Source organism: Temnothorax americanus, unplaced genomic scaffold (genome assembly GCF_048541705.1).
Source record: "Temnothorax americanus isolate GAGA-0224 unplaced genomic scaffold, ASM4854170v1 Scaffold4, whole genome shotgun sequence".
Classification (NCBI taxonomy): Eukaryota; Metazoa; Arthropoda; class Insecta; order Hymenoptera; family Formicidae; genus Temnothorax; species Temnothorax americanus.
The window spans coordinates 6,738,423-6,764,800 of record NW_027509547.1 but is presented as its reverse complement, the minus strand read 5'-3'; the positions used below and the strand labels follow the sequence as shown (position 1 = coordinate 6,764,800).

General features: G+C 33.0%; 1 protein-coding gene across 6 annotated transcripts in view; it reads right to left on the bottom strand.

Annotated features, from left to right (window-relative positions):
• Ethr (ecdysis triggering hormone receptor) overlaps positions 1 to 25,942 on the bottom strand; it is a 48,795-nt gene extending 22,853 nt beyond the window's left edge. The window contains exons 1-4 of one of the 6 annotated variants that reach the window (XM_077415385.1): positions 25,387 to 25,901; positions 23,553 to 24,418; positions 23,314 to 23,429; positions 22,964 to 23,126 (exon numbers count right to left, since the gene is read on the bottom strand). In XM_077415385.1, coding sequence (XP_077271511.1) covers positions 22,964 to 23,126; positions 23,314 to 23,429; positions 23,553 to 23,643 — 370 coding nt within the window. In that variant the 5' untranslated portion in view covers positions 23,644 to 24,418; positions 25,387 to 25,901. Of the gene's footprint in view, positions 1 to 22,963; positions 23,127 to 23,313; positions 23,430 to 23,552 lie in introns of all 6 variants that reach the window. The other 5 variants (XM_077415384.1, XM_077415386.1, XM_077415387.1 and 2 more) reach the window with 5 other exon arrangements.
• Positions 25,943 to 26,378: the final 436 nt, after the last annotated feature.

Below are 26,378 nucleotides of genomic sequence, written 5' to 3'. Positions count from 1 at the left end.
TAAATCATTCAGAGGCGAAATTAGTCTTTGGGGAAATCCTTTTTCGAGTTTTTTTCTCAAGACACGTGTCTGTTGTCGCACGTCCTGTCGCGAGATATTACTGCGTTCTATATGGAAGAGCAGAATTCTCCCTGATTTTCTTACATGCATCCTTTCTGCGAGACATTCTTTTTGAAACGCTCACCAAAAATTCGCTGAAGCTTCACAGAGACAGTTTTCTGAATTGCCTACTAAAATAGGATATTATTTCGTCTATATCTAATTATCAGTAAAATAATTTGATAAAAGCACGTATCAGGGCATATACTTCATCTTCGCTGAGTCTATCCAATAGGTAACATATATCAATAAGCAATCAATAACCAATATACCAGTAACATATATCCCAATCAATATTTATTAGAATTAAGTTTGGATTACTTCTATAACCAAAAAATATGCACATATTGCTATATAACTTCTGCGAGATGTGTCTTAAATGATAAAATTGCGATTCTGGTTTGACACATTTCACGTATATTTCACATTTCGAGTCATTGAATATTTTTCGCTAATTATTTAAGACAAATTAGTCATTCGAATGCTACATAAAATTTCTATGTATCTTTGCACTAACAAATAATGCGTTTTAAAAAATTTAATACTTTTAAATTCTATTATATACAAGAAGTATATAATAGGTATCAAACTTAATGAGTTTAATCGTCAAGATTTAGCCTCTAGATGGAGACGGTAATAAAGTTTTTGCACATAGTCATGAAATTCAGGTTGGTGTGCATTGTGACGGAATTATCAGCATTTTACGCATGAGAAAATTCGCTTTTATGACCGAATTACAATTATATTCATTAGATAATGTTGTCTACGCAAAAAGAAACACGATTTCCAGCTCCTTCGTTGGATTAAAATGATAGCTCGCATATGCGCTTTTTGCTGAGATAAAACCTTCTCGTTTCTTAATACAGGATAAAATCTCGAGATGAAGTCGAGCACTATAAAAAAATCTGAATTTTTCTTCATTTGATTGTCGGTGACAATAAGTAAAAATAAAACTGTGCGCGTTGCAACGATTTTCTCGCGGCTTTTGTACTGAGATTTTGTATGCATGGGAATAAAATTTTATTACCGCGAGAAAATCGAGCATATAATACATATATACTACAATTTAATTTACAATTTGACATGGAATCTGGGTGTTAATTTGTAATATACGATAACAAATTAAAATATTTCCACAAATATTAATATTTGTATCAGCTATTCTCCAATGTAATATGTTTGAATCGTGAACTCCATTTACGGAATTAAAAAAATATGCGAATGTGCTACTTTCGTTATGTGCATTCTATACATTTGTTCTTCAATATTAATAAAAAATTATATGTTTAACAATCTTTTATATCTTTCAATCTAGAAATAATTCAGATGTTCCGTCTCTAATGGATCAGGTTATATATTTTCGTGTACTAATGTTGGTGCTAATAAACAGAAACGTACAGGATTATGCTGACGGCTTCATTTATCAAAGTAAACGTGTTATGAAGTTATTTAATATTAAAATGCCCTCACATGTGTGCATAATAAATGTATTCGAGCATTCAACTATGTGACCAATCCAATCCGAGTTTATTGTCGAGAGTGCGCGATAACTATTAAAATAGTTCCACGCAAGTTCTGTATGTCATTATTGCAATTATTTTATGGCAGCAGAATTATTCATGTAAAGTGCATTAGAATTTACCGACAGAGATATAATATTTTGTTATATAATAAATATAGTCAGATTATAGAGAATCTGTTGTACTCGTACGACGTAATCGGGCTATATGTATGAAAAGAATAATTCAAGAACATCGTTAAATCTGCATTATATATTCTCCACAAATTTGAATTTTCAGATGATCAATAGTGCATGTTACGTATATTGTATAACTTGTCACGTGGAATCATCTAGCTCTCTCTGTGCAATTAATACAATTATATTACGTGGACTTTTGTCACGTGATTTGCTCCACAAACATCCCTTGCAATCCGCAAAGTGACCTGCATACATATATGTGCCGCGACAACGCTTACAATGAGCATTTCAATATTACCTATTGAAATATTGTCACAGCCATCAAACATTCGCATATATCAAATCGTACAATAACGTAAACAATGTTCTAAAAAAAAAAATTCAATAGCATATGCACATATAATAATGATACGCGCTCTCTGACCAAAAAAATTTTAGTTTTTGTTCTACTTACCTTTAGTTTTATTTTTTATTCTATCATTGTCTAAAGAAATAGTATATTAAGCTACCAAAATCCAAGCTCGGATCGCAAATGGCAGTTTCTTCTAAATTCAATTTAATTCTATCTTTTTGATAGAAAAGGTCCATAGGACTTGTCCAAATAGACTGGAAATTGTATATAATTTTCACATTTTAAAATAGAAAAATCACATTTTACCGTATTTTACTTCATATTTATTTTAAATACGTTTCACGTATTTCTTGTAAGCGCTAATATTATGATGAAGTGATTTTACTATATATTTGCAAAACGTATGCATGATTCTAATACTTAAACTTCTAGCATTATAGCTTCAAGAATGAGCTACGATTCTAGCATAATAATCGAGTCGATCAATATTTTTCCAGTCTCAAACGGAAGGCCCTTTTGCAATGGATATGGAATAATAAAATATATCGGAGAAGAAAATATTATGTCCCGGAACGTAAGCGGATTTAGCTTACATAATAGACGTCATCCCATTTGTCATTTAGGGTTTTTCATGAGATAACTTCGGACAAGCCATATGTTCGCCACGCACAATTTTCTCGGGAATGCCAGCGGCATACAATTTGCTTTCTCCTGTGCCTCATAAAAAATCCCTTTTCAGAAAAATTTGCATTGTTTTGCTATAAGGCGATGATAACAAGTGTTCCGGTAGATCCAACGATCACTTAAATATCCCGCGCGGAAATTCGCTTATAAAAATTGACTTGAGTTACGTAACTTTATTCAAATAAATTACCATTCCCGTTGACTCTTGTAGAAGTTAATTGAATTGTTCGCATGAAAGTCTTACTGTTAGAAAATTTTATATACGTGAGACTTTGACATCCCTAAAATGTTTAAATTAAGTTTTTTAATAGATTAAATGTTTAAAAAATGTGCAAAAAAATAATAGAGAAGCTTTTATTTTAAATATTCTTAAGTGGTTTTGCAGATTTCATCAGACTATATTTTTAAATATATTTAATATAAAGTCAGAATGAGAGAGAGAGAGAGAGAGAGAGAGAGAGAGAGAGAGAGAGATTTGTATGTAAGCTCTCAATTGAGGAAATATCAAAACTTTATATATATATATATATATATATATAAATTTCTTAATGTTTTTTTAACAGAAATTTTACATACCTATTCTTTTCTAATATGGACCTATAAATCTATGTTTTTTCAGATTATTTTTATATATAATATCTTGATAAAAGAACTCTTGTAATTTTATAATATTGTAATATTATTTAAATATTTATATAATGTAAAATATTAAGAAATTACAAAATTTTATTTGTATGTGTGTGCGTATAAAATAACTTTTGGAAATATGTAGCGTTTAAATTTAATAAAAATGTCAATTCGTAAATAAAAAATAATATACTCGCTCGACTAAGCAAACAGCTAAATAATTGAAAAACGGCCAAATTTCGAGCTTCAAGTTAATTGCTCGAAATTTGGCTGTTTTTAAATTATTTAGCTGTCAATTCGTAATTCTCTTTTACACTTTAAAATATATACTTTGCTTCAGAATACCACGCAGTAGTTTATGATTTCTTGGAAGTATAAAATATCGAAACTGTATACGTAACTTGTTAATCATAGCAAATTCAAGATTGCTAAAAGTAACACGTTATCGGAAATCGAGACTAATCCATAGTTACATAGCCATTATAGTTTCGTAATGAATGGTCGGCTTTAACGCAGAGTAATTTACGAACAACTTGAACATCATATTTCTGAAGTATGGGATTTATAATTCCTCATCTATTGGATTTTCCATTTTAAAAAGAGAGCGGCAAAAATGAAAAAGATTATATTAAGCGATGTTGAATAGAAGAGATAAATTTAATGAAAAAACAAAAAGAATTCAGTAGCCACTTAAAGCCGACAGGTTCTTTATTTTTACGAAATGAACGGAAAAGGGGAATAGTTTGCGGAAAATTGTCAGTAAACGATGATAAATGGTTAGATGATAAATGACTAGATTCAAACTATAGTTATATGATTTATAGATCTATTATCATTGATTTTGATGTATTTTATATAAGTATTCATTCAGAAATGTTTTTAATAGATACAAAAATGTAGATCATTCCGCGTTAAAATTTGGTACTCTCGTTTGTCAAACTAATTAATAGCAATAGTAAAATAATAGCCCAATAGAGTATCTATCGATATTGTTAATATATCGATGGATATACTCCATTGTGTTAATATTGCGAAACATTTCAAAATAAATGGTAAATATTAAATACAGACTAAAGTTAACGTTTCTAAATAACAATTTTGGCGTTACATATAGTAATTAATTAGTGATATTGATGGGCGCATCTACAAATAATTCGCGAATCATATATGGAATTACACGCATGTGTAATATAAACAATATCTTTTTGCATTTTTTCTTTTAATTACGTCACTTTCATTAAATTCAATTCGCTATCTGCGTCGATGTTTGTATTAACATAGGAGGGTAAACGATACGATAGGGCCCGCTTAATTTGTTCATTATCTATTTGGGTTAGTACGCTACACGTCGTAACTCACCGATTTCTGTAATCATTTCTTCAAACACACCGATATTATGCAAGGCAGTCGACTGAATGTCCCATTTTAGACACGCACATAAAAAATCTTAATACACACGCATATGCAATTGCTCTTTTCGATTATCTTTTCTTGATTGCGTATTGGGTTTTTATACACTCTTGTAGATGGATAATATGATTGACAATATGCGTATAAATTTTGTTTATTTTTCAATTTTAGCCTAATTGAATATTGTATGTCCAATATCCATAAACAAATACCGAAGACAAAATATTATAGGCGATACTAAAAGAGTATGGAGTACATCGGTAAAAAATTGTGTGCGTTAAATTTATGCATGAGCAACTATATATATTAGTGTAACGCTCGTGCATCATAATTTGTGTCCTATTTATAGAACACTTTAAATTTGTATTTTAACGTAACATCAAAACATTGTCCTGAAAATTTAGCGTCCTGCACAGTGCAAAAAAAAGTCTTAGAATTAACGATGATTTACTGAACAGGAGAAAATAGTAAACAGATTTCACGCGTGTGTGTTAAAAAATAATATATATCCTTACTTCAGAGAACATTTTAGATTAATGAATTTTAGAAAGTGAGTGTGAGAGAGAAAAAGAAAGTGAAAGATTCAAAATAAAATATTACGCATATTCATTAATTACAAAATCCAAATATTACCATATTAATGTGCTAAAATTTTCTTCGATCATTATGTCCTGTTAGATCAATACTATAAAGTATCGTTAACAAAATATTACTGAAATGCAATAATGGCGTAGTATCATTCGTATATTTCAATTAGAATTGTGATCAAAAGCACGAATAGAAATTTTTGCGCTCAGCAAGAAGACAGCACAGAATAGACGTGGGAAAAAGGAAAAAAATAGGAGTCCCTGCAGCACGCAAATTACGTTATATGCAGCGGAAACGAGTGTGGTGATAATGGGCTTTGGCGGCTGTCCAAATCTATCCACGAAGCAACAGACGAGAGACAAGTCGCCTGCTTTTCACTCAGAACAGTTTGGAGAGATATTCGACAATGATTTGTCATGTTGCTCCCACGCTTGTTAACGAATATACATATCTACATACATGCACGGAGAGAAATTGTTAGCAAATTTTGCCAAAATTGAGTTAAGTAAAATGTAACTGATAAATTAAGCAAAATTTACCAAATATATTAAGTAAAAATCGCCAAAAACTGTTGAGTAAAATTTACTATATATATATATATATATATATATATATATATACTAAATATTATATTCAAACTTTTATTCAAAATTTCTCAGACTCTTAAAATTCCAAATCTTTACATCATAATCTTATAAGTTTTAACGATAAAATGCAATTTACAATTTTGATAATTTCCTTGATAAAGCACTGTTACGAAACGATAAATAAATGATTTCGTTAATTAAACATCTAAAATTTACATTTAATATTTTTTAATAGCAGCGGTAAATTTATAAAATAAAACAACATTGTTCCATTTTCTGACGCTTTCATTTGTGATAGCGCTCCATTACGCGCCTACCAGCTGTTACCCGCTATTCGGATTTATGGGTATAACTGAATAGAAAAGAAGAAATCAATTACCTCCAGAGAAACATATAAACTTCTTAAGAGGAGAAAAACACATTCTATTAATTAACCCTAAAAAAATCTTCTAGACCTTCAATCGACCCCATTTCTAGATTATTTCTAGATTATTTCTAGATTATAATTTACCTTACTTCTTTTAATTGCTCTGCTAACTTATATTTATATTAAATGTTATAAAATGATTATGTATATATATAGCTGTTAGTATAAACGCATCACTTTATAAGTTTACTTGGTCGGTTTTCACTTTTGTTTCAATTTCCGAATGAAATAATATCAGAAAAAGACAGAATTTTCTATTGAGAAAAATCATTTGTAGATTTTTAGATAACGCAATGATTATTTATAATACAGAAGTGAACTTTTTCAATATCTAATTCAGAATTATAAATATAATAGTAATATTTTCGCACGTAATTTTATTAGAGAATTTCATATATGCATTCCTTCGGGAATTTACTCTCAGTCAACCCGTCAAAACCTTCGATACAGTCTTTCTACTATATAGATATAGAGTAAGCTAAAATATATTTCTCGATTATCGTCCTTTGTCCTCTGGCAAATAAAGTCAAATATAATTAACTGGCATAAGACTGTATAACAGAGTGTCTTCTACAGCTACAGGAATACATTTGTCTTTTGAGCTATATACCCCTACTATGCAAAATTCTGTAATTTAACTTTTTGTGTCATATTGCAGGCATAACAAAAATTCTTTGCGAAGATTACTTGAGATCAAGAGAGTGAAATACAATATAAAGAAGTAGAAAATAATATTGAAAATGAAATTAACTCTTTTGTTATATAACATAAATAATATGGTAAAAAGAGGAAATTCAAGATCTGTATGATCTAGTTAGTTAAACACGTAATAAAATTTCTTTACTTTACGCATAGTGTCCTTTCTGTGAGTCTTAAATAAATAAAATCAAATAAAATGCGATAAGAAATTGTTTCAATAAATATGTATCATGTGTGAAGTAAATTGTAGATTATAACAACCATTTTTAATAAAATATAGACTGCGTTCCGATATTCACTGCCAGTACTAAAAATCTGTAGTACACGTGACATAAACTAAGTATAGATTTTCTGGCAGTGAATATCGGAACGCAGCCATAGTCTGATTGACATCGCGTATACTTCAATGTATAAATGTATATAATAGACTGAATATTGCCATTAGAGAGCTGACAAGATCTAAAGGATGATATATGCTTGCTGGGATTGTTTCCTTTTATTTCTCCACCATTCTGTTTTCTCATCAATTACACAATTAGACAGGAAAAGCGTCTTAGGAAGCATATCTCTGTCCTTTACATCTTCCCTACAGCTCTGCAACAGGAATCCTCAGTCTATTATATAAGTCTATGCTTCAATGTATTCGTACTACATTAGACTTGAGCAAATAGCAATTTTTCTTAACTTTCGAATTTATTCCTCGTAATTGGTAAGAAAAGAGAATACTATAATGAAAAAAAATTGAAGTATATAATATTATGAAATAAAAGTTACGTTATAAAATTATGAGATATGCAATATTATAAATCACATTAAATTACGATGATGTCTAATAAAATATTATTTGATCTTTTTCCGCAATTCATACGGAAATAATTGTTCAATATTAAATTTTCAACTAAAGTTCTTCAATGCGTACATTATCGCTAACATAGCCGTTCCCCAATCTATTGATCAGAATTCTTTTATTGGAAACATAGCAATTAACTGCATGATTTCATTACCGCTCCATTGTAAATTCTGCGCATTGCTCTTTTTAAGTTCAAAAGAGACTAATTTCTAATGAATCAAAGGATTTCATTAAGACAGAGAAGTGCAAAGATATGTCCATCAAAGAAATATGCATATATCATTAATCTCGGCATATGTAAAGATATTCACGAGATGCAAAAGTGAGATTGTAAAAAGGATTACTCTCTAATTGCCTATTTTGTTAACTTTTATATAGCTGTGAATGAAAAAGAGACAATGATAAAGGTATATGCTATCGCGTAACATCGCGTGATACAGCATTATTTGTCATCTTCAACCTACTTTGCGTATCAGATGCGGCCCAGATGCTCAAATCAAATTTCTATCCAGACGGTTCCGGTTTTATAATACAACTTTTATATCATGTTTCTTCGGACAAGTCATTTTTCATTCCCTCCTCTCTCCCCTCGCTGTACTAAATTTTCTTTAAGTTCGTTAGTCGCAATACATGTCCAGGTAAAATACCAAAGTTAAACAATATATAATATAAAAATAAAAGTTGTTTATACATACAATAAACATTTTCACCCAAAATTATCAAATACTTGAATTGATTAATTTATAAAGGTATTTAATCTTGAAAAATTTTACAGGAACTAGCTTCTCGTTTCGATATTTTCACGAAAAAAAACTCAATTCTAAATTGAGTAGAAAAATCTACAGGTGATAAATTTATTAAATCTGGAAAAATAGTATCAAGAGACACGGTAGTGTCTCGCGCCAAGTACACGCGGAGCGAGACCGACCGTGACTCTTTTACGCGACGCGACGGGTTGCGAGTACCCGAGATGTTGAGATCTCGATAACGAGTGAACGGATCAAGTTCTAAGTAGGCTTGATCGATAGCTTGGGGTCCAATTAGGGGGGGGTTTCCTCTCATAATATTCCGCTACGTGCCTTACGAGCGGAGATATTGCGACGCAAAGTCCAAATGTGAAAATTTATTTTTAAGATACTCCTCCTAACGCTGCGATCTATCAGAGAAACGTCACTTTCACTTTTTCGACGCTGGCGGCGCAGGTATCGCCAGTTTCGATATCGCGCGCGTATTTCAAAATTAGGTCGATAAACTTATCGGTCAGGAGGAAGATTTCTATTTAAGTAAAAATTAGGTATATATATAAAATAAATATTGAGTCAACGGAAAAGTAGGTTCTCTATGCTTGGCAGAAAGTGCCGCTAGGGAATTTTTAAGTCGATTCTTATGAATCAAGCTTGAATTTGATGTCTATGTATCCCAGGTTGCCGATGACAAGGTCCAGATAGTGCGCTTTATAGTTTTCGGTGTCCAGGTGTAATAATACGTTAAATTCGATGTCTACGTGTCCCAGGTTGCCGATGACGAGGTCCACATAGTGCGCTCCGTAGTTTTTGGTGTCTACGTGTATTAATATCTTGAATTCGATGTCCACGTGTCCCAGGTTGCCGATGACGGGATCCAGATAATGCGCTTCATAGATTTCGGTGTCCAGGTGTAATAATACGTTGAATTCGATGTCTACGTGTCCCAGGTTGCCGATGACGAGGTCCACATAGTGCGCTCCGTAGTTTTTGGTGTCCACGTGTATTAATATCTTGAATTCGATGTCCACGTGTTCCAGGTTGCCGATGACGGGATCCAGATAATGCGCTTCATAGTTTTCGGTGTCCAGGTGTAATAATACGTTGAATTCGATGTCTACGTGTCCCAGGTTGCCGATGACGAGGTCCACATAATGCGCTTCATAGTTTTTGGTGTCTACGTGTATTAATATCTTGAATTCGATGTCCACGTGTCTCAGGTTGCCGATGACGGGATCCAGATAATGCGCTTCATAGATTTCGGTGTCCAGGTGTAATAATACGTTGAATTCGATGTCTACGTGTCCCAGGTTGCCGATGACGAGGTCCACATAGTGCGCTCCGTAGTTTTTGGTGTCCACGTGTATTAATATCTTGAACTCAATGTCGACGTGTAGCAGGTTGCCGATGACGGGATCCAGATAATGCGCTTCATAGTTTTCGGTGTCCAGGTGTAATAATACGTTGAATTCGATGTCTACGTGTCCCAGGTTGCCGATGACGAGGTCCACACAGTGCGCTCCGTAGTTTTTGGTGTCTACGTGTATTAATATCTTGAATTCGATGTCCACGTGTCTCAGGTTGCCGATGACGGGATCCAGATAATGCGCTTCATAGATTTCGGTGTCCAGGTGTAATAATACGTTGAATTCGATGTCTACGTGTCCCAGGTTGCCGATGACGAGGTCCACATAGTGCGCTCCGTAGTTTTTGGTGTCTACGTGTATTAATATCTTGAATTCGATGTCCACGAGTTCCAGGTTGCCGATGACGGGATCCAGATAATGCGCTTCATAGTTTTCGGTGTCCAGATGTAATTGTACGTTGAATTCGATGTCTAGGTGTCACAGGTTGCCGATGACGAGGTCCACATAGTGCGCTCCGTAGTTTTCGGTGTCTACGTGTCCCAGGTTGCCGATGACGAGGTCCAGGTATCGCGCTCCGTAGTTTTCGGTGTCTAGGTGTAATAATACCTCGAATTTGATGTTCACGTGTCCCAGGTTGCCGATGACAAGATCCACATAGTGCGCTCCGTAGTTTTCGGTGTCTACGTGTATTAATATTTTGAATTCGATGTCCACGTATTCCAGGTTGCCGATGACGGGATCCAGATAGTGCGCTTCATAGTTTCCGGTGTCCAGGTGTAATCGTACGTTGAATTTGATGTCTACGTGTCCCAGGTTGCCGATGACAAGGTCCACATATTGCGCTCCGTAGTTTTCGGTGTCTACGTGTATTAATACCTTGAAATTGATGTCTAGGTGTTTTAGGTTGCTGATGACGAGGTCCACATAATGCGCTTCATAGTTTTTGGTGTCTAGGTGTATTAATAACTTTAAATCTGAATGGGTGCGTTCAGCCGATACTCCGCTAGCCTAGCAATCGTGAGCAGTTGCTCGTTTTTGCTCGTTTCTTCTCTTTTTAATCCAGTAAGTCAAAAAAGAGGAAACGAGCGAAAACGAGCGACTGCTCACGATTGCTAGGCTAGCAAAGTATCGGCTTAACGCACCCAATGTAGGACACGTAGATATCGAATTCGAGGTATTAATACATGTAGACACCGAAAACTACGAAGCGCACTATGTGGACCTCGTCATTGGCAACTTGGAACACGTGGCCATCAAATTCAAGGTATTAATACACCTGGACACCGAAAACTATAGAGCGCGCTATGTGGACCTCGTCATCGGCAACCTGGGACACCTAAACATTGAATTCAAGCTTGATTCATAAAAATCGACTTAAAATTTCCCTAGCGGCAGAATTAAAATTATGTCATGACATAATAAAAATCGCTGAATTAAAATTACGTCTAAACATAATAAAAATTGGACAAAAATTATGTTTAGACATAATAAAAATTGGATGAATTAAAATTATGTCTGACGTAAAAATAATTATCAAAAATATCGATACCTGAAGATATCGGTACATATACAGTGGCGAACAACATTCAGTAAGACACGCAAATAAAAATAAATAAAGAATTTTACAGTTAACGACTTATTAACAATAATCATGCTTTATTGCGATTATGTTTTATGTTGAAATTGAAAAATATATACAAGGTGTACAACTAAAAGGGTTACAGATTATTATTTTTAAAAAACTGAGCAAAATATTAAATTGTTGTTTTCTTTAGAAATAATAGTTCGTAACACTTTTAGCTTCATACCTTGTATTATATACGGTTTATGAAATTATAAGATATATTGTTTATAAGATTAAGTTGCGTAACACTACAAAAAGGCGTGATATCCGTACAAAATTACCTTTTTAAAAAAAAGGTAAAATGAGCGCCAAGTACACGCATAATAGTGTATATGTATTATGTTGTTACCCTGTTATGTTGTTACCTCGAAAAAAACAAAGTGGTAGTATTATACCTCCAAATAGCTTTATCCTGTACATACTGTTTATACAATGCGTAATATACTACAAAAAGGCGTGATATCCGCACAAAATTACCTTTTTTAAAAAAAGGTAAAAAAAGGCGCCAAGTACACGTATAGTAGTGTATATGTTGTTACCTAAAAAAAAAAAGAAAGTGGTAGTATTATACCTCGAAAAAACCTAAGTAACAAGTGTTAGATCTTTATATCTCGAAAAATCTCGAAAAAATCTAAGCAGTAGTATCTTTATTTCCGAAAAATTATAACCCAAGTGATACACGTCACAAAATTATGTTACCTTATCAAAAAGAAGAGTCGCGCTTCAAGTGATCTATTACAATTACAAAAAAGAAATGATATCTCTTTAAGTTAGAGCGCCAATTACAGAGAGAACATGTATATTGCCTCAAAAAATAATTGTTGCACTACATTGAAAAATCTTTACATTGTGTCAATTAGAAAAGAATGTATAATAACAATTTTATAAGATTAAAAAATTTTATTTAAATTTAACAAGGGAATACAAGATATTTAAATACAAAGTTATTTACATGTGTATTTTTTAATGGCCACAAAGAATTACAGAAGTAACAGTACAAAATAAAAATATTTTATTAAAATACATAAATTTTTCTTGTAAAAAAACTTGGCGCTGCTAGACCTTGAAATTTTAAATAAATAAATAAACTTATTCTATACTTAATTATAAGCCGCATTATCCGCCGTCCGCGTAGTCACGCACACCCATATCACTCACTCCCACATCCACGCTGATAATCATTTAATATTACTCCCATTGTATTCTTTTCTGAATTATTTTTATTTATTGTTGTTTTTATTTATTTAAAAGGTCTAGCAGCGCCAAGTTTTTTTACAAGAAAAATTTATGTATTTTAATAAAATATTTTTATTTTGTACTGTTACTTCTGTAATTCTTTGTGGCCATTAAAAAATACACATGTAAATAACTTTGTATTTAAATATCTTGTATTCCCTTGTTAAATTTAAATAAAATTTTTTAATCTTATAAAATTGTTATTATACATTCTTTTCTAATTGACACAATGTAAAGATTTTTCAATGTAGTGCAACAATTATTTTTTGAGGCAATATACATGTTCTCTCTGTAATTGGCGCTCTAACTTAAAGAGATATCATTTCTTTTTTGTAATTGTAATAGATCACTTGAAGCGCGACTCTTCTTTTTGATAAGGTAACATAATTTTGTGACGTGTATCACTTGGGTTATAATTTTTCGGAATTATTATATACAAGATATATGTACATGAGAGAGATATGATATATGTATAGTGTATATTATGATCCAAAAAAATGACAAACTGCGCACTTATGCAGTTCCACAACAGTATACTTTACAAATCCAAAGTTAATGAAACGTTTCTAAAATTGGTAAATATCGCCTCAACAAGTGTTTTATGATATTTAGTCCGGGATGAATATGATAATAAGATATTCATTTAATAAATAAATAATCGGTAATAATACGAGCACTCGCTAATTATGTGAGTTAATTTTACTATTTAAATATGAATACAATTTACATATTGTATTGAAAATAAAATAGTTTCTACATATAATGTATAATAAATTTTGATATCTGTCTATGATAATAATCTATATACATGTCAGTGTTTCATTTTGCAACAATTAATATTGCACTATAATGAATATTTATTGCACTATAATTACATTTATTACATAAAAACTGTATTTTTACCAATTGCAATAATAGCTTTGCATCACTGCAATTTTTATTCGTTCACCGGACAATTAGCAATACTTGATATTTTCTTACGGTATTGATACAGTTAATTACAAATTAAACGAAATTATATAATTTAACAGCTTGGAAGCTTTATTGACGATTGACATATACCCGCAGTGCGTTTGTCCGTCCTACGTTTAATTAACCATGTACAATTTCTCTTCATTAAAAGCTACGACTTGAAAGATCTTGAGCTCGTGCATTTATAATTGTAAGTTATTTGTAATTTATTTTGAATTATTACTGTTAAAAATAATTGTAAATTATACTCATTTCTTTAATTATTATTGTTATTAATAATTGTAAATTATTTATTTGTACAAAGATATCATTTATCGAAGTTTTCTTCAGTCTTTTATCATAAGAATAAATGAAAAAATATCAATACTTTCTTACAAATAACACTATTTTCCGCTCTAATTACCTCGTAAATATACCTTATGGATAGAAATCTGCCCGATTCAAGAAGATCTAAGTTTAAAGTACTCAGAAGTCAAAAACTTCGGGAAAATTCTCTTGTAGAGGATAATGAACGAAGATTAAACCAAACAATTTATTCAGCATTTATAAGCATTCGGCCTTTCAATTAGTGAGCATTCTAGCGAAAACTGGCATCTTAGAATAATTAGGAATGAGGCACTGCCAGTATGCGTTACGTTTATGACCGTGAAAAGAATTAATTGCCGTCAAAGTCAGTACACTTTTTTTTCACTTGTTGATAACATTCGTTGTTTGTTTAACCCAGCTGCGAAAAACTCGCTAACGGCTAACAAGAACTGACATCGTACTTATTACGTAGAACCTTGCTGTACCTCTTGATGTAATACGCATTTTATCTTCACCTATCTGTCGCACGAGAAAAACATTTTATAATTTCATACCAACGTCAAGGTGCAAATAATAACGGCTCGCGCGGTAAACAAAGGTACGGCGGCACTGATTGCCATATGAGAATCTCTCAGTAATTGAACGCTTTGCTAGATTGACGATGCATCGACCAAGAAGAACTTGAGAAACTATCACGCCATTGTGTCAGACCGAACATTGAATCCAATATAATTGCCGCAAATTTAATTGTCGATGCGACAAATACAAATACTCAGAATTTCCTGATTTTCGAACAATCAGAATAATTCAACAAAAAATGTCGAGCTAAAACTTCAAATTGTCCAGATTTTTCAGGTTTAAATATATATATGCATATGAATAGTCAAAATTTGAATTTAAAAAACGGTAAAACGGCAAAAATTTTGTTTTCAAACTCGTCTTCTGCTCTTCTTTGGATGTGAAGCTATTATGTAATCGCGCATTTATTTTTTCCGCTGGATTGCATGTTATGCTTGTTAGTTTATCATTTTTTCGCATGTCACTTCGTTCTAATGACAACCGTCGACATAACGCGTTGCATTCGTGAAGCGACGACACTCTACTATCTTCCACACAAAATATTTCCGGACAGATCGAAGTTCTCATTGTAGACATCTAGTAGGTAACATCTGCGGTTTGTTTTTATTCGAGTCTAACGATGAGAGTCAAAACACTTTAACGCGGAGCAGTATTTATAGATCGAAATATAATATCACAAATCATTTTCACACACACGATCTCTGACCAAAATAATTAAGATTTTGTATCTTTAAATTGTTATTTCTATCTCATCAGATCACTTTTTGTTCCTATTACATGCTACTTACATAAATTAATATTCATGATAAATTTTGTTTATTTTATCGACTATATATAATAATTGAATTGTTTAAATTCAATTTCTAAGCGATAGCTTAATAAAAATTAATAAATATTTAATCACATAAGGAAACACACGGAAGTCCCCCTCCAATTTTGATGAACTTATAATATGTATATATTCTAGATCAAAATAAAGGACACGTATCTATATATAAATATGTTTCTGTGGCAATTATAATATATTCATTCATTATAAACAAATCTGGATATATAAGTAACAAATAAATCTTGTTTGCTGTTTTGGAAAAACTATACGCTAAAAGTAAGCTGTATCTTTTGTCTGTAACATTGTAGTTTATGTTGAGCAATCTAATCTGGATGTCGACGGCACTTTTGTATATACGACATTAAATTTTCTCTTTCTCGGGCAAAAAATTCATATTCGTAGATACAAGTCTCGTAAGATAAAGCTCACAGCGTAATGCAGAACGTCATATATAATAGAAAAAGACAGCTTGCAATAGAACAACGAAACAAATATTGCGCGTGTTGATCTTCTGCTAGAACCGATGTCTGCTGAAATCGCGTCAAGATTCAAGCCAGAATGTTGAATGCAATACTTCTGTTCAGTGTTTTGAAAAGAATCATTACAGCGAAACAATTACGCAAAGAGGCCAAAGATAGACTGTAATAATGAAGTATTTGTCCGGCCTTTAATGATGAAATAGAGTAAAATTTTTATATTCGCGGAGGTTATTTCTGCAAAATTATGAAAATTGCAAATATACGGAAAAAAGAAAAAGAAAAGTTAAATGAATGAAAAAAACGTATAACAAGAAATAAAAAGCCGCATTTTTTGTATTTTGCGTGTACTTTTTCACTCTTATTTATTTTAGAATAAAAATTGCAGACCAAATATTTATTCGACGAAATATTTTTTATTCCCATGCGTTCTATTGTTTTTGGTAGTCTCATCGAAGAAGCAAATGTTAGGGTCAGTGAATATAAACAAAATTTTTACAACAAATGCTTGAAAAATAAAATATTAATAAATGCATGAATTTAAAGCTGAAATCGAATGAGTAACTAATCGTATAATAGCATAATGGTGAAATTTACGTGTAAGTTTCTTTTTTTATTCGATTCAATACTAGCTAACATAAATATAGTAACACGCTAAGAGTGCAAAGATCTGTCAAATTAATTTAAAAACATTAAGTTTTTGTTTCTTCTCTGTTATTACTTACAGTCCCTTCATACATTGACTTTTTCTATTAATATACTTTGCTGTTTTACGTCATTCGCATTACATTATTTTGATTATTTCTATCATTTTCTATCCTGAGAAGAATACTATGATTATATGGCATACATTAGTATGTCATTTCACGATTAAAAAATGTTAAATGCGCGATAAACAAAACACTTTTTAGTTGTACACATTAATATGCATATGTATAATCTACATAAAAAATAGCACACTCTACCCTGTATATTTTCAACAACAGACGGAAGGCGATCGTGCGAAGACAAACTGTACATTAAAGTGGTGTGACAAAAAAGTTCATAAGTTATGTAGTCACAGATTTTTTTAATAACTCAATAATTTTTAATAAACGATTGTCTGTAAAAGCATAATTATGTTTAGAATTTTTATTTGTAACTTGTTCTTATTTCCATTATTATTCCAACGACTCATATGTGAAAAGACATATGAGTTTGTTTATAATCCTACAATTTTGTATAAAATTGTGTCCAATTCTATAAAAGCATTTAATCAAATTCGAAACTTTTTGTAAGAAATATAGCAGGTGTTCGTATGATGTTTATGATTTTAAATCTTTTTCTCAATCGTAGCGATAATATATCAATATGTTTCATGTTTCGCAAAAGTTTTGCACTGACAGGCAAAATCCAGTAGATTATATTATTCATCACCAGCAATGCAGTGACATTTTATTTCACTATAGGAAAATTGTTTATATCATCCTCTCACGGCTTCTTTTACATTTAAATTTTGATATACTTGGAAAAAACACAAACAAGAGTTTTTTATATTCATTATATTGCGCCCTTTCTCTCTCTCTCTCTCTCTCTCATAATGATTAGAATTATTAAATCGCTATTAAAACTATTATATTGTTGTTAAAACTACAAGAATTTTCTTGTTATTACGTTCGTTAGAAGTCGGTTAAGTTTGTTAATTTACGTTTGCGTATTGATCATTAGTTTCTAAAGAACAAAGGAAAATATATCACACGACGTCTTCGTTATATCTAAATGCTTTACGACAGCTATTGTGACAATTAGCAGCGCCTTTTCTACTACTTCAAATAAATTGGTATCAATTACATAAATAAATTATAATTAACATTACATAGATCAATCAGAAATTAATTTTAACAATAAAATATTAAAAATACTAAAATTGTATGCAAAAATATTTTTATAACGTATCTATTTTAAACACGGCATTTAAAATTTTTTTATTTTTTTATTATAGAAATATCTTTACTCGATTTATACAGTTCATCTACCGTTATGTTATATCTGTAAGTAGAACGCTTAATACGGATGTAGTTAAATAAACATTTTGTTTGAATATCGGAAACGTAAATAAAAATAATAGATAACTGAACAATTGATATTCTTCCGCAAATGATATTTTTAAATAAAATATCGACATTTTTAGACGTTACAATGCTATACAAATGCAACATGCTAACAAAAATTTAATTACAAATATTTAATTCGCAATCACATGTAAAATTTATAACAGCGTATAATACGTATGGTGCACATAACTATGTATACCTATGAATGCTGACATTTGTGCGCTAATAAAAGAAACACGACCTTTTTACCACCAAACCGCTGCTTTAACAAAAGTCGTAATTAAAATAGCAATGCTATACGGATTTTATAATAGATTCACAATGCATACTGAGAATTAACGATTTCGAAAAGAATTACTAGACCTAGGAAATAGTCGAAGAATTTAATTTAATTAGAATTCCATGGACGTAATCGCGACGTGCGCGAGCCAGACTGATTTATCACCGTGCAAAGAAACTTTTCACTTTCTAAGTGAAATACCCGTTCTGATCATACCGTCATGAGGCGTTTTACGTCGCAATAAACGCTACGCGGCCTCGACCGTGAGAGCGGGCAGTGTTTCGAAGGAATGCCGGACGAGAGGTATGCCGGTGTCAAAAGGAAAAGAAGAGGAGGAGGGCATCGACTTGAGACGCGCGTCGCCGTATGCGCCTCATAAAACCCAGACGCGCCTAAATGCTACCCCCCTTTTTACACCACACCCCATCTGGACCACCTTCGCGCGACCCTCCACGGGTAAACGCATCTCACATCTCATATAGCCCATAGAGACCCCTCACGATGTTCTCGCTACTCGCCGTTGATTCAACCTCGATCCTCCCGTCGCGTCGCCCTCCGCGTTTCGCCCTTTCTTGCATTCTTCCGTGCAAGCAAAAGAGACCGGGGAATCGAGATATATAGCCAGTCGCTCGTAAGGAATTGTAAGCCGGAAGAATCTCTCACCCCTGCAACGCCATATGGTACCAACGGTTTACGAGCACGGACATATCGATGTTCGTCCGTCGCGAATGGAAGTTATTTGACAGTAAATAAAACGTGTCACTCGCGTGCCCGTATCAAGTGGTGTGGCAGTGGTTGAATATCATTGTCAATTTTTAAAACAATTGATAATCGATGAACAATTTATATTCGTGTTTTAGACTTTTTTATGTCAAACGTTTAATCGTCGAATAATAATTGTAAATTTAACTGTGTAATCATTTCCTTATATCAAACGTGATACTTTTATAAAGTAAGGTATAATACTTCAGCTTTTTCTCTCTTTTCCACTTCACTTTCGATGATTAACTAATTGAAGGTAATAAAACAAAAGAACTAATTGCTTCTTGAAACATCTTTAATAATTATCTATTACGTCATAAAAAGGAGCGGTATTAAACCCAAAGAAAACATAAAACTGAGTCATTATTTTCATGTCATTATCGTGAACGAACAAAGAGAAATGACAATAGTAGCAATAATTGATTCGTTGGTTAGTTGGTTTACCAAGTTATTCTATAATTTGTCGAAAAAACTTTTTGGAAGGAATAATATCTCTAAAAGTAATAATCCTTGGCCATGTAGGAAGCTTAACTCTTTTTCGACTTTAATTTCTATTGATTTAAATATTAGTCGTAGCACACACATTGTGAGTTTCTTTCCTTCTAGGAAGACATGAAATTCTCTTGACAATGTAACTGATGCAAATGCGATTTACGAATAAGTATACCATCTACAGACTACTTTACGTCGCTCGTGGAATTGCAATAATATTGTTTGCTCTTAAAGCAAGAACTGGTACGGCTTTTAATCTCTTTGTTATTTCAGATACTTAATTGTTCTCCAAACACGAATAAATATATGTAGTACATAACTATCTTGGTTAGTTTAATTAAAATAAAACAAATAACATCGTGTTTTATTTAATAAAGTAATTTTTAAAAATCTATTGTTTAATTATTAAAAAAAAATAGAATAAATTATAAATAAAGAAAAAAAGAAGTATATTTGATTAGTTTAAATTTGATTAGTAGTAATTAAATTTAATCAAAATAATATTATGAAAAAATGATTTTCTATTCTACTGAAAAAATACTGAATTTTTAAACCTCTGCATAGTTTATTTCATTCAAAAATTATCTAAAGAGATTGTTTATAAACAAATATTCTTTATATAAAATCCAATAAAAAAGAATGATATGATCTTTATAATATTTTTTCTATCATATCTTAATAAAATCTGCCTAGTTGTAAACCGTTGCAGTTAACAGATAACAACAAAACATTGAATAAGAATACAGAAGAATGAAATTTTCGCAAGATAAAAAAACTTGAATAATGTTGAATTTAACTGTTTCGCTAAGTTTGATTCTTGTTAAATTTCGTGAATCCTTTGACAGAGTAGATAGATAGAAATTGACAATAGACGATAATGTGGCCTAGTAATTAATGAGACTAATTATCTCGTAAATTACTCTTAGTACGAGTTAGCCCTTTGCACTGATATAAACTATATAGCTTTGTAAACTATTGATCCTGTCTATATAGGTTGTCTAGGTTGTTGCAATCCTTATTAGACACGGTCAAAGCCACGGTCGGTTCACTTAATCACTGAATAAAATTGTCACCGGTTTAATTAACGTAGCAGGAAGTGGGTATCAGTTTAAAACGTTTCATAAAAAACGAATTTAATTAGCAGTAGTCACACAGTGGGTTTTAATAATGGTACAGTAATTATGATTTTCAACGGTACACATGCATGATCTGCTATTTGATCGCGATTAACTCCGAACGATGAGATACAAGAAGAATCAAAACTATTTTTGCCAACGGCATTTTTCTTCCGACGATATTTTCACGTCTTCGTACTAAACTCGTGAAAGTTTGGATAGCCGTAGTATCATCAACCATAGCATGTGAGAAAGATTTCTGAATTTCTCTCTTTTTGTCTTCCTTTCCCTCCCTACGTTTCTGCAATATAGATTACCAAGAAACTTAACGCTATAAAAGTAGGCCAATCTCGTCTCATATATAGACAACATTGATTTTTCGAAAATAATTTGATCGCCAATACTAAACTCGCCAATTAACTATTTTTTATGAAGTTCCAATACGATTAACGGTTTAAAAAAAAGTTCATAAGAAGTGCTTTTAGACTAAAAAATGGATAGGGAAAAACATGAATTGTAAATAAATATATTAAAATACAAAAAATGTAGTTAAATTTAGCTCATTCCACAACTCTAATGTAACTTATTATATGTATATAAAAATTGATAACAAAAAACTTTTATCACAATTCGGACAAATATGTGGAAATAACAGTTTATTAATATAGGTAAAATAAATAAAAAAGTTATATGTGTGTCAATACACACTAATTAATTTGAGTAAATATTAATTTAAAAAGTTTAAAAATAACATTGAATTGTTGAAACGATCACCGCAACGACAATACTTATTCAGAACGTTTTTTATGCAAAAATAATTCTTGTCGCTCTTGTCAAAAAATCGTGTAATATTTTCTCAAGCGAATGATATGATCAACTGAGAGAAAAGGAATAAAAAAAGTTAGATTTAATATCGATCCGTCAAGTTTGCAATTTAATCGCGTACCTGCGAGCGTATACTGATACATCTGCAACTTATATGACGTACAGGAAAAAAAGAGACGCATTTTTGTTCTTTTTCGGCAGTCCAATAATGGTGAAATGAGATTATTTTCTATGGATTCCGACAATTCAGCAATGCACAGTGATATTGCCGTGCACTCTGGATAATTAATTTGCGTCCATCATTCCAATATATTGCAATATGAGACAAACTAATGCAAATCAGCTGTAAATCATCTTTTGGATAGCGCCCAGTGGATATTAATGTTTAAATTATTGCAACTAAAGAAAAATGAACATTTTTCCTATTTCATAACAGACGTACATGCGCTGTTAACGTCGTAACTCGTCACCGAACTTGAGTTTTATTCCTATATATCGTGAAATGCTGAGTAAAAGTATCAAAATTTTTGTATTTCTTTAGCTGTAGAACTTATAATTGCGGTTTTTAATTGTCGCAATATGAAAAATATTAATATTAATCGTCCTAGTAATTAACACATGAATCATCAATCCATTATGTTTAGCACATGCGTATTATTTAGATTTTATCATGGCTAAAAAATATCTGATAAAATATATACTATATAAAAATTTGTATGAACCCGTTCATATTTCATTGCATATGTATAATAACTCGAAGAATACAGAAATAGATAAAATATGCTTTCTAGTAAGATAGTTGTCAATTGTAACTTTTTTACCCTGAAGCTTTTTAATAAAGCTTTTTGCCTTTTTGCGCATACTAATACTTTAGAGAGTTTAAAGAAAGAAGAACGGCCCGCCGATGCGGTATTGACGTTCGCGCGATCCTGAACTGAAATTCCGGCGGGCTCGAGAGGCGAGAATTGGTCCACGTATTCGAGCCTCTGTGACGCAACAGAAATATGCATATTGGTTAACGAACCACGCGCAGATTCACGAGAGGTAAAGGGATGACGCGGGTCTATCAACATATGTCCGTTGAAGAAATATGTAACGTTCGATATTTTTGGGTTTTAGCCGGCCGACGGATCACCGCGCTCTGTCCATGTCGAGTGGCCGTGCGTGCACGCGGCTGAGATGATATAGGAATAGGCACACCAAAGTGCGTCATGCTTTTTCGCGAAATCGGTTCGGACTTACACATGTGTTCGCCGAGCGGCCAGACTTGCGGGCCCGAATTGACTTCAATTAACACAGTAGGCGTACAGATCACGAGCACGCAGAGGTCGGCGACGCTCAGATTCACCAGGAAGATGTTTGTGCTGTTCCTCATGTCCTTACCCTGCAGCACAACTAACGGCACCTGAGAATCACGCGATTACACGCGAAATATAGCAGCCGACTCCAACGATTGATTATATATACATTGATAGATCGATAGCGATAATACGAATTGCAAATAAAAGCGACGATTAAATTATACTGTTGATATTTCGTCGATTGTAAGTGTAATTGCACAATTGACATTAATAAAATACAGTTAAAATTACCATCAGATTGCCAACTATACCAAGAACCATCACGATAATACAGGCCACCATCGAAGTGGTTCGGATGTAGGCGGGCAGCATGTACAGCGCGGAAGTAGCGTTCTCCGACTCGATTACTGGAATCAGCGGTACGAGATACTTAAGATCCTCTACAAATATATCACGGAGAGTGTCCCGAGCGTTTGTAATTAATGTAACGGATCGTTTTACAATAGGAAACCGTATAGTTTTGAGAGTACCTGAGAATCCGTCGAGCGCGCTGTTGCCGATCGCCGTTGTGTAATAGGATGAATTCAATTCGAACGCGACGGTAGACATCGTTGTCAACATCTTTTTCAAGTGCGGGATTAATATGCACCTTCCTCTTGTTCCTTCGTCGCTCGTTCTCCCGGATTTTTTCCCACTTTTTAGTAGACTATTTCGTAAATCCCCTCGCGATCACGTATCCTCGCACACTCGATACGTTCACGCTATCACGTATCTTCACTTAGACGGAAGGGAAACTCGCCGCTTGAGTTACGTATATTTACAAAAGCTTACATATACAAGCACCGTCATGTCGGTTTTCGTTATACGTTTTTTTTTTTTTTTTTTCAGGAAGAATTTTAATTTTACGTCGGTAACACTTTCCGCCGTGCCGCGACAATTCTTGTCGTTGGAGTTTCGCGCGTTTCGACGACAAATTGCCGCGTGTCGAAATACAACCCGAGAAAATCCATTAGAAATCGCAGGTGCGCGATGGCACCACGACGTTCCGCGACGCGAACCCAGCTTACCGTTTTTGCTTGCTTTAAGATAACCACCACTTTCGCCGGGTTGGAAACGTTAAGTGACATCATCAAGTCTCTCGTCACGGCACATTCACCATTAATTATCTCGATACGGCGCGTCGCGAGCAGAGCTCTCAATGAGATCGCGAGAAATTGCTCGCCCCGCGCGAAACGTATATACTGATTGGCTTCTTCACTTAAAACGGGAATCCATTTAACACCTCGATCGAATGGCTCAGACGGTGGGAATGTTAATTTGCGGAAAGCCCCAGACAAATGTTTATCTTCTATAACTTCGACGAGAATTTGCACCCCGAGGAATTGTATGTTACGTCCTACGCGCGACCGATTAACATTACTAACTTTCTCACACTTTAGACGTAGCTTTATGAGTGACTTATTTAACTGAACTGTGCCGTTCGTTCGCCAGATTGAATGAACAGTCACATTCGTCCAATAAAGTGGCGTGACCTGCGCTGAATATATTTTTGCCTCAGAACTTCTATATATCGGGGATTGAATTTAATAAAAATATATTAATCCATTTAATAAACTAATATTAAATTGGCTTATTCTTTTTGCATTATCTTGATGGAATCTTATGACATGATAAAATTTTCTTTTCAGTTCTGTACAATTTCTCACAATAAATTACCTAGCAATCGGCAAACCGGAAATAAGAATGCTTCTATATAGCAATACTTGTAGCATTTATCGAGTTCGCGGGAAGAATCATTGAGAATTTTTGAAGTATATGCTCGAAATATTTGCCATTCAATCTCAAATAGAATGCTTCGCGTGTTCCGATATCAGTAGATGTGTACCATAATCGCGCAAGCATCCCGCGTATCTAGGTATATATATATATTCGAAACCTACATCAACACGCGCGATTAAATATTAAATTCGCCGCAACTCGATTCTGCATTCCACATGTAATTCCTTTCATTGACAAAACTCGTTCTACGTCATTTGGTAAAAATTCCCTCAGGTATGACAATTCCGATATCGAAATGGAGTGTAAGTCAACTTTGTTCGTAATTAGTGAGGCCTGTTCAACAATCTCTCAGGAGAGTCGGACTTAATGAACTACCGGCCTACTAGTAAGACCTCTACGATTTAATTGGCCATTTCCTTGATTGCTTTTTCTTACAGGAACGAAACTTCCTAATCACGGTTAATTTAATTTTAACAATTAAGCCGCTGATTCAATCTGCCACGAACCACCGATAATCTACTATCGATTTATTTATTTTAACAAGAGGAAGATGAGAGAAGTGATTCAATCAGATCGCACGCATACTACTCGCTGGCATTTCCCAGAGTTAAATACGATTCATTTCGTTTTAATCCGCCGCGTGAACAATTTATACATCGCCGCGCATCACTGGTTTGTCACTCACAATTTTGCCGCGATAATAAATTCACGATTGACGATTTATTCAGACCAGCGTACAATCCGCGTTGTCGAATTTCGCGCAACGCAACGTCTCGATCGTCATTCTCGTCGGGTTGCCCTCACAGGTGGTTCGAAACACGTTCCCTGGTTGTGCACAGCTCCGTGACTTCCGTTGCAACGCGCACCGATAACTGACCAGAATTTCGACGGCATTGTAGCCACGTGATGCATTCGCTTCCTATCATTATTGGTCCGCCAGGCTATACGTGCCCAGAAGGAACCCGAACCGTGCAAATAGTGCCGGTAAACTGAATGGAACACGGAACTCAACCAGCCGCGAACTCTCGAACGCGCCTCCCTTTCGTTGGGAGCATGCGCGCTCTTTCCCCCTTTATAGTATTTTTTTTACCGCGTGCGGGGGTTCGTAGTAATTAATAAATTAACATCACCTCTCTTTTTAAATGACGTGCAATATATACCTGGACACACACTTGCTTTAATTATATTTAATATATAATACTCATAAAATAATTTTAATAATATTGTAATAACAATTTTTTTACATACGTTTTCAACTTAAAGTAATTACGTGCTATTTTATTATGAAGCTTATTTTTGTTGCACTTTATTATACTACGATTTTAATATAAACTCTATATCAGATTAAAAAGTCAATTTTCATGGTTTTAAATTTAAAAAGGCATAATAATATTTAATTAAGTAATGTTTGTTTATTCTTATTATAATTACTTAATAGATTATTGCTTTATATTAAACATGGACCATTTTAACCAATTTTATAAATCAATTCAGCTTATTTCCATTTTTAGATATCAGTGAATCAAATTAACTGCTTTATAAACCGTTAATGTGACATTTTATTATTATTTTATAGT